The sequence below is a fragment of the Sesamum indicum genome, linkage group LG13 (genome assembly GCF_000512975.1).
Source record: "Sesamum indicum cultivar Zhongzhi No. 13 linkage group LG13, S_indicum_v1.0, whole genome shotgun sequence".
Lineage (NCBI taxonomy): Eukaryota > Viridiplantae > Streptophyta > Magnoliopsida > Lamiales > Pedaliaceae > Sesamum > Sesamum indicum.
The window spans coordinates 3,823,351-3,832,800 of NC_026157.1; the positions used below are offsets into that span (position 1 = coordinate 3,823,351).

The 9,450-nt window shown below is 35.4% G+C and overlaps 2 protein-coding genes across 4 annotated transcripts in view; one reads left to right on the top strand and one right to left on the bottom strand.

Annotated features, from left to right (window-relative positions):
- LOC105176378 (probable glycosyltransferase At5g03795) overlaps nucleotides 3,413-9,450 on the top strand; it is a 6,798-nt gene continuing 760 nt past the window's right edge. Inside the window, exons 1-7 of one of the 3 annotated variants that reach the window (XM_011099162.2) lie at nucleotides 3,413-3,734; nucleotides 3,807-4,127; nucleotides 5,342-5,628; nucleotides 6,914-7,146; nucleotides 7,399-7,556; nucleotides 7,796-7,935; nucleotides 8,203-8,294. In XM_011099162.2, the coding sequence (XP_011097464.1) occupies nucleotides 3,537-3,734; nucleotides 3,807-4,127; nucleotides 5,342-5,628; nucleotides 6,914-7,146; nucleotides 7,399-7,556; nucleotides 7,796-7,897 (1,299 nt within the window). In that variant the 5' untranslated portion in view covers nucleotides 3,413-3,536 and the 3' untranslated portion in view covers nucleotides 7,898-7,935; nucleotides 8,203-8,294. Of the gene's footprint in view, nucleotides 3,735-3,806; nucleotides 4,128-5,341; nucleotides 5,629-6,913; nucleotides 7,147-7,398; nucleotides 7,557-7,795; nucleotides 8,154-8,202; nucleotides 8,295-9,450 lie in introns of those variants that run through there. The other 2 variants (XM_011099161.2, XM_011099160.2) reach the window with 2 other exon arrangements.
- Nucleotides 8,288-9,450, bottom strand: part of LOC105176377 (metal transporter Nramp1) — a 6,470-nt gene continuing 5,307 nt past the window's right edge. Inside the window, exons 10-12 of the mRNA XM_011099159.2 lie at nucleotides 9,035-9,166; nucleotides 8,838-8,933; nucleotides 8,288-8,638 (exon numbers count right to left, since the gene is read on the bottom strand). Coding sequence (XP_011097461.1) covers nucleotides 8,321-8,638; nucleotides 8,838-8,933; nucleotides 9,035-9,166 — 546 coding nt within the window. The 3' untranslated portion in view covers nucleotides 8,288-8,320. The remainder of the gene's footprint in view (nucleotides 8,639-8,837; nucleotides 8,934-9,034; nucleotides 9,167-9,450) is intronic.

Consider the following 9,450-nt stretch of genomic DNA (forward strand, 5'->3'; position numbering starts at 1 on the left):
CAACTGTCCAAATTTTTACATATATATACCATGCAAGAACTTCATGACCCATCACAACTATACAACAAAAGTAAGCTATTTATAACGTATCTCTATGTGTATTTGTTTGTGTATATCTATTAATATATATATATATATATATATATGAAGAGGGTTTGACCCAAAACCTTCAGTTTTGATCAAATGGTGAATTCTTAAAATTTAATTTTTTTTAATTGTAAAAATACTTAATTGGTAGGCAAATGTAGGGAATTTTTCGTAAACCTACCTAATATTTGTTTAACCCGAAAGCGATAGAATTATTGGTCAACATTAACAAAGACATTAAATTTATATTGCAAGAAATGTGTGTGTATGTAATACGTATACATACATGTATGTACGGCGTACGAGGTTTTTGTTTGTGAGTGTAAGAGTGAGGATTCTTAATCCTTACTCTTCCCCAAAACGAGAAAAATGTATTCATCATCGTCATCCTATTTTGGCCTTTGCAAGAAGATATGGCAACGAGAGTTGTCAGTGACTAGACAAAATTTCAAGAATACATATAAATCTTTTTGTCTAAAAAGAGTTCGCCTACAACACACACACAAAATTTCTCTTCCTCTTTTAGGAGAAAACTTTCGGGATAAAATGTAATTTAGTCTTGTAAATTTGGGATGGTAATTGTGGTTATGTTTAAATTAAAATTCGTATTTTGGTCTTATAACTTTGAAAAATATGATAGTTTTAGTCATTTTCTACCAATTTGGCCAGAAAATTTCACATCATCCAGTTATGTCAACACATAAATTGGGATTTTCAGTGAAATTTGATGACATGAAAGTCCAACATTTTCTTCTTAGAAAATGACTTGATAAAATAAAAAAAAAATACAGCTTGAAAAAGCTTGTATATTTATCAAGAGGTAATTTTCTTTTTGTCAAGTCATTTTCTAAACAAAAAATACCTTGGGCATCTATTTTTTCAAAGCTCAAAGACAAAATCAAGCCCAAATTATATTAAGGAGTCAGACCCAGTCTTGCTCAACACCAGCAGGCTGAAACAATACCAACACAACCATCACCAAACCAAACCACTACCAACCTATCTTCGACTGACCTACTTAATTAGTCTAGACTTAATTCCAACAAGTTTAGGGTCTGTCCACCCTGTCCAATACGTCAGTCTCATTGCGCATCAAATGACACTCTCACCATTAAACGAAACCAATAGAGATGCACATCAATCATACAATCATCGAACCAAATTAGACATATTCAAATCAAGCTCGTATCAATCCACGTCCCTAACTCCCAACAATTCGGAAACAAATTACTAGACCTCATAATTGTTCCTATTTTAGCCCTTAACATACATCATCTAACTTGCAAAAATTCCCTTCAAGATCACATGAAATATTATGTGATTCTCCACAACAAACAACATTGTCTTCACAGAAACAACAAAGAGTTGGTATTCAACAACAATTGGAACTCTGTGCGGCCGAAGGTAGTTAGTTCTAATTGCTGCCGCCTTTGACCAAAACCTTTGCTAATTAATTAATTTTTACCTTTTTTCTATGTTAATTAACTTTCTTGAGAGGGACTAATGCAATGATTAAGGTTGCTATGGTTTCCCACTCTTCAAGTATACATGCCTTTTACCAATGTCTTTTCCCAATGGTTTTTTTTCTTCTCTTGACATATATATTATACATGAAATTATTTATTTATATAAATAATCATATCAAAATTGCAACTCATTCTAAATTTTTTATGAGCTATGTGTTATCGTTTGTGTTCGTGCATCATAGATTGGACGCAAAATTTATGAGCTATGATGCAAATAAAGACGTCCTAATTCATGGAAAAAATTGTAATTTTACTTCTTAAAGAATTAATGGTGGCAAATTCAGTCCTATATGAATCCACTTTGACAATTTTGTCCTATATGAAATCCATTTTGGCAATTTCAATCCCATCAATGACAAAATTGACTGAAATTTGCTAAAATTACTAAAATAGTGCAATTTTTCAGTTCTTAATATGTGAAAATTTTAAATTACACGAAAAATTTATCAAAATGAATTCGTTCAGGACTGAAATGACTGCCTCTCATATTTACACGACCAAAATTTTAATTCTTCCCCTAATATTTATGCCCTTAATTACAAGTTTTGTGGTTAAAAGTCTTTGGTCTGGAAGCTCTGGACTTGATTTGTAATAACTTTTGAATTCGATCTTTCTGACATCGGCCAATAACTTTATTTTTACGAGTATGATCTAAAGTCTTATAATTTGAAACTTACGTTTATTGGGCTTGAATATCACAAATATTTTTGGTGGAGTATATTTCAAATGGATTATGTACAAATATATTTCGACCCGAATTAACCAATCCAAAATAAAGTCGATCCATGCATGCACAGGCCCAAGACTCGACCTGCATGGATATGACCCGAATAGGTAAAAGACCCATAATGAAATTGGGCCAGCAATAACACATCACACAACTACATCCAATTTAAGACTATCTTAATCTGTCGGGCATTTCAAATAGATGTGTACTATATTGATACAACAAGCATTTCATTTACATGGGACAAACAGCCAGAGGCCTTTGTTCAGCATAATCTTTAATGTCCGAAATTTTGTGCTATCTCTTTCAACTGGACTTTTGCTTATCTTGTTACGAGCTAAGGGCCTCAGGGAACAGATGAGATTGGCTTAGAAGTTCTTGAAAACATTGGGAAGAAGATATCAGTAAAAAATTGATACGGTGTTTGGATGAGCTTATGTTTTCATTTCCAGTTTTAAGTCATTCAATTAGTAAAAGATTCACCCAATATGTTGATATTAATAAAAAAATCAAATAAGAAATCATATTTACTCTAATTGACTTGTTACTGATAATTGCACGTCAAATAAATCTTTTTATGATCAGATTACATTTGTACATCTTTACCTTTATAAAAATAGTTTAATTGAAAAAAAATATTTAACCTGCAATAAATCAATCGAGGGTAAATATCAAATTTCATTTAATTTTTTTAACAGAAGTATCTGTTTGTTAGATGAAAATAAATCTCACGGATATTAGATATAATTTTACAAATCACATAGAATTTACGTGTAATTACATCAAATATCGAAAGAGGAGAGTGTACTTATTCCTATAATATATGATAGGATTAATTATTATTCCATTTCTCATTCCATCCAATCCCATTATGTTTAATTATTTCACACGAATCAAATAAGGGCTTTTGTAGATTTAAATGTTTATAAATTCTATGATTGTTTATGTATTATATTTTGGAAAAAGAAATTACTTTTATTTAAAAAAATTAATGAATTTTTTCTATTATTTAAAATTTTTATAAAAATATACATATATGAAAAAGGGAACACCCTACAAAGCGAAGCTTTTAATTTGGCCATAGAACACTCACTGCCTAAAGCAACTTCACATCGACACGCAATTAATTTCGGAGCTAATCCAACAGCAGCAGATATCAGTAAGCGATCTCCGGGAACTCCCAGCTCCGCCAGGGAATGTCGGCGGTGAAACTCCCTCAGCCTGCTCCCTCCGCCGCCGCCATCTGCACTCTCCGAGGCTCCGTCCTTACTCTCGCTATCCTGACACTCGTCACCTTCTCTTACATCTCCCTTAAATCCCTCCGCTCCCCTTCTCTTCTATCCCCTCCGTCCACTGACCCTACGCCCCTCACCGTACAACCCTTACAGCGACAGGTACTACTGATCTTTCCTCAACTCAGTCACCGTGCTTGTTTGGTTCGCTAACTTCGTCTTGTGATTTTGAAGGTGAGTTATGATGCCGACGCGAGTAATGCGGAGAATACGGAGGAAGATGGAGATGGGAATGGTGGTGGAGACGACGACGTTTATCATTTGCCCAAGGTGTTTAGATTGAATTATGGGGAAATGGAGAGGAGATTTAAGGTGTACGTATACCCGGATGGGGATCCGAATACCTATTACCAGACTCCGAGGAAGCTGACGGGAAAATACGCGAGTGAGGGCTATTTTTTCCAGAATCTTAGGGAGAGTAACTTCGTGACGGATGATCCAGATCGGGCGGATTTGTTCTTCATTCCGATCTCTTGCCATAAGATGCGAGGCAAGGTATGCCAATGTCGTAAATTTAATGAATCTTTTTATTTTGTTGAAATGGTGGTTCTGTTTTGATGCTTGTTCATAGTATGAAGCGGTTTGTTTTGTGTAGGAAATTTTCACTGTATGATGAAAAGGAACATATATCTAAAGAATTAAGTGGTTTTTACTCTTTATCGAGCTCTTGTAGCTGGGTTTTTCTTGTGTTTAGTGAATGCTTGTTTATGGTACTGCTAGAGAGGTTGAAGTTCCAACTTTATTGGTGAGAAGTTTTAATCTTGGGAGACCATTTCTTGTCAGATGATGTCTCCGTAGTGTGGCAATCTTAGCAAACTTATTTGCTGCTCATCATTCAACGCTAACATGTTTTAACAAGGACTTGGTTGCAACATAGTCTTCCTGCAGATATTGGCAGTCTATACCTGAGTAGGTAGTTGAGCTGATGAATGTGGCATCATCGATTTTCTGCGATTTTTATTTTAGTTGCCCTCATGTATTTTCTTCATTACCTTTGTCGTTGAAGGCGTCAAAGAACCTGATGTCTTATATGAGTAAACATTTTTCATATTCAACTACTGAACCTTTCTTTATCCGACCTTTAGTTGTTCAATTAGAATCAGTTTTTAGTGTTATTCAAATATTGAAGACGGAGGCCTAATATTTACATCTCCTCCCACCGCACCCCACCAACACTTGGACAAGTTCTCTCTCTTTAGGGCTGTATTAGTATCTTCAATTATATTGCAAGTAGTTCAACATGGACTCCAGGATATCTTTGCTTAAGCATGCATCCAACAAATACAATTATCATGGCATTCAACTTCACCAATTTGTTCTTCTCCCATATTTGTTGCCTGCTACCACCATAACATTGTATCCCCCAACTCCTCAGAGATGCCTGTCACATCTGACAATGACAGTCCACTAGTACCTCTTGTGTGTAGTAATTCCCAACCACCAATTATCTTGTGTAACATTCCTGATCACCATAGTTCTTAATCGATACACATGGTTTCACTTACATATCATTAAGAATCATTCTCAGACAACTTTTCTGTAACTTTTATGCTTTTATACCTACAAGTTAATTTAATGAGCATTGTTATAGTTTTTTTTATCATTTAAAGTGTTTTTAGAATTTTTTTTTCTTATTGGAAGTAAGGAACATGCCTACAATAGGGTAGTTCATCTTGCACCAAAATTTGAGCTCTTATGATAACATGCAGGGTATATCATACGAGAACATGACTGTAATCGTTCACGACTATGTGGAGAGCTTGATATCCAAGTATCCATATTGGAATAGGACTCTTGGTGCAGATCATTTCTTTGTCACTTGCCATGACGTTGGAGTCAGAGCAACTGAAGGAGTTCCACTTCTTGTAAAGAATTCAATCCGTGTTGTTTGCTCACCAAGCTATGATGTTGGATTTATACCACACAAAGATGTTGCTCTCCCACAAATTCTTCAGCCATTTGCACTCCCAGCTGGAGGAAATGATTTGGAAAATAGGTATCCTTTTGACACTGCAACTTCTTGAGACTTTCTCCTTTGCCCACTTACCTTTCTGATGTCCTACCTTTGTTATTATTCAATACATAACTAAAATGATCTAGAAGCTGAGCTTTCTCTGAAATTTCTTGTGCTTTCAAGCTTGAGAATGTACAACTACGTAGTTTATTTTTGTGATTTTTGCAAACAAAAAAGAAAAAGAACATTTCAATTTAACCTTTCATCAAAGAGGAGAATAATTCAGTCCTTGAGACCCCATAAAGAAGAAAGTCATTAGGGACATAACTTATTCTTTAGTCTTGCTGAATTGGAAGTTCAAAGGCCTAAGCTTCCATTTTATTCACTACTAGGAGATTCGATATACCTTCTTCCTCTTCCAATGATGTGCATGTATATTTGCTTGTTTATCTCTTTGTTATTTGATTAGTGGGAAAGCCTTTGAAGTCATCAAACTTTAATAGTGCCTGCTTTTTTGGGGAAAAAGTTCTCATTCGGCATAATATCAGCTTATCTCTCCTCATGTAGACATATGATCTTTTGCTCTAGCCAATGAGTTGGATTTTAACATTCATATTCGGTACTAGAAAACTATATTACGGTAATGTTTTTTGCATATTATGGCATTATCCTTATTTTAAAAAATTATTCACACTAATTTGGAGCAGATATAGAATCTTTTTATATCTGTGTTGAAGAGTAAGGTTAAGTTATAGTGTCAAAAAGAAAAAACACTGATTACCTTCTCAGCCTTCAGGCTGTCTTGTATATCAGTAGTGCTTTGAAACTTTGTTGAATAGCATAAAAGAGGAATACCCTTCTGGATGCATGTATTATACATCTTTATTTCCCTTCTGGTGTACTAGTTGAGCTCGCACAAGTTAAACCTTGTTGCTTCTCAGCTTTTCTTTTCCACCCTTATGAATAACTGGCGGAATGCAAACCGATCCTTAATCAGAAGCTGATTTGTGAACATGCAAAAGGTGATCTTTAATGGCTTCTATAAAGACTGTAGAATTCAAATTCCTATTCTCCTTGATTACCTGCTTGCAAGAAGTCCTTTACAAGTTAATCAACCAGTGCTTGTTTTGAGTCTGGCTTCTGTTTCCGTTATGCAAAATTTGGGTACTCTGGTTTTTGTAATTGACTGGCTGCACATGTAATTTAAGTTGATTATCGACCATCCCAAAGATGTGAAATTTTTCCCATTCTTAGTCATTTCCTCGTAGCAGCATGAGCATTCTACATTCTAATTGTACTTTTGAAACTAAAATTAAATATTTTGCAGGACGACACTTGGTTTCTGGGCAGGGCATAGGAACTCCAAAATTCGGGTCATACTGGCTCGTGTCTGGGAAAATGACACAGAACTTGATATTTCAAATAACAGAATAAACAGGGCAACAGGACATCTTCTGTATCAGAAGAGATTTTACAGAACTAAGTTCTGCATTTGCCCTGGTGGCTCGCAGGTTAACAGTGCTCGCATAGCAGATTCCATACATTATGGATGCGTACCTGGTGAGAACTCAATCCTTTTAGATCCCTGGAAGGAAATACAGCTGGTTGACTGCTATCTTAAAGCCTATTGGTTTTGTATGCCATGTAGAAATTTATAGTTACATTTGGCCTCTCTGGCATTGCTTTTAGTTAAAGAAAACACTCCTGGTGATACTTCTCATGTTAGGCGACTTGTTAACATTAACAAGAATCAATTTTCTCTGCCTCTAATCTGATATTGTTATCCTGATCATTCTGTATGTTTGTGTGCAGTGATACTTTCGAATTACTATGACTTGCCTTTCAATGACATTCTAAATTGGCATAAATTCTCGGTCATACTAAAGGAGAAAGATGTCTATCAGCTGAAGGAAATTCTCAAGAATATAACACAAGAAGAATTTGCTATATTGCACAACAATTTGGTCAAGGTATAGATTTAGCCTTCCTGCAAGAAAATGATTGGATCTCTCAACTCTAGTTTCTTTTGTTTTTGCATTGCCTCCAGTAATGATTGACATTTCAAATGTTGTTTTACTATCTTACTGTTACCACACTTAGATGACTTCAATTTTATCTCCTTAAAAGAAGCATATGATCATAAGTTTATTCAGGATAGATAGAATTTACTTATGCAGCTGATAATTTCTTTTTTATGCTTTGTCATAAGGTCCAGAAGCACTTCCAGTGGAACTCACCTCCTGTCAAGCATGATGCTTTCCATATGGTCATGTATGAACTTTGGCTGCGCCATCATGTGATCAAATACTAACATCAAAATCATTTGACGTCAGCACAACACATGGTCAGGTAAAGCTGGCCATGATTTGTAAACTTGTAAATTATTATGTGACAATCATAGTTTGTTTAGTTTGCTCTTTTTCTGAAATGTTGGAAGCTAAAAATAGAAGGCAGAGCACATTGGGGACATCTCCATTGATCTTTCTTAGTGTAATTTGTTGAGTTCTTTTGTATCTACGGGGTATTTTTGGTTAATACAACTTCATGGTGAAAATTTCTGCTGCATATTTCCTTTGTTTCCTTTTCCTGTTATAACAATTTCTCTTTCATAGACAGAGAATAGTTGTTTCCAGGAAAATACAGTAATTGTCCGCTGCTGCCAATTAGTTTCCTCCAACAATAGCTTCCTGATCTCTTTGCCTGTGCAGGTACTGAGGCATTACTCTTATTGATCTCATATGTCTTCTAGTTGAATCTCAGTATCCCTTTGGATATCATTGTTTTCCCTTTCTCTAGTCGAATCTCCCCCACTGGATCCCCCGGAACTCAAAATACAGTCCAGTGGATTTGTGGTAGGAGTTTCTGGCTTAAATGTTAGGTATAGTAACATAGTAATATAGAGTATTATTACTGGGAGTATCAGAATAGCTGCAGAGATGGCTGCAGCTTTGGACATCCTGTTGCTTGTAAGCCATCCTAGCAAACTGGAACCCAAGAAGTACATATTGATCACAATAGAGCCAAATCCCAGGGTCCATAGGATCAGAGTTACCTGCCATTGTTTGTGAAAGTGTCAATAGATAACTGGATAAGTACTTAATAACAACCAAAAACGGGTATTTTGCCAATACCGGTTTTGGCATTCAGTTTAAAGTACCGTTGTATCTAAAATCTGGCAGATATATAATTAGAATCAGTTTGATATAGACTAAATCTTTGAAACTCTTGGTTTTGTGTCACTTCAATTTTACCATCTTGGAATTCTTGTGCTGTCCCATCTTGGCCTCACTGCTAGTAAACTTGAGGAGTGGAACCAATGCAAATGGAAGTTCAAAGGACAAGATCATCTAAAAATAACAAGGAAAAGAAATTGATGTTTAAATTCTTTAGCAAAACAAATATCGGAATAGAGAAACCAGGAAATGAATGGAATTGTGTGAAAAATTACAGAAGCAATGATGATCAATTTGGATGCTGCGGAAGGACCACCAATAATGCAGGCTACTAAGCTTGGAGCTATGACAATGCACCTTGTCAGTAGGTTCCGCAACCATAGTTTCATTTTGAACTCTAGAAATCCCTGCACAAGTGGCAAATTTTCACCATTCTTTCCTTGGTTTTAGCTGGGGTTTACATAAGTAGAATAGCATAGTCCTTCAACGGGATATTTGGCTTGGTAACTTAGGGTCAACGTGGTCTTGGCTGGAGCCATTATCAATGTACCCTAGGTTCAATTTTGTAAATCACGGATGCAGGATTAAGTGAAGTTATGCTAAAATGATTTCAACCAATGTTATATATCACTTCTTATACTTTTTTCTTTTTCGTTTTTGTCACTGTTAGTGTTCATAGAAATTTATTGCT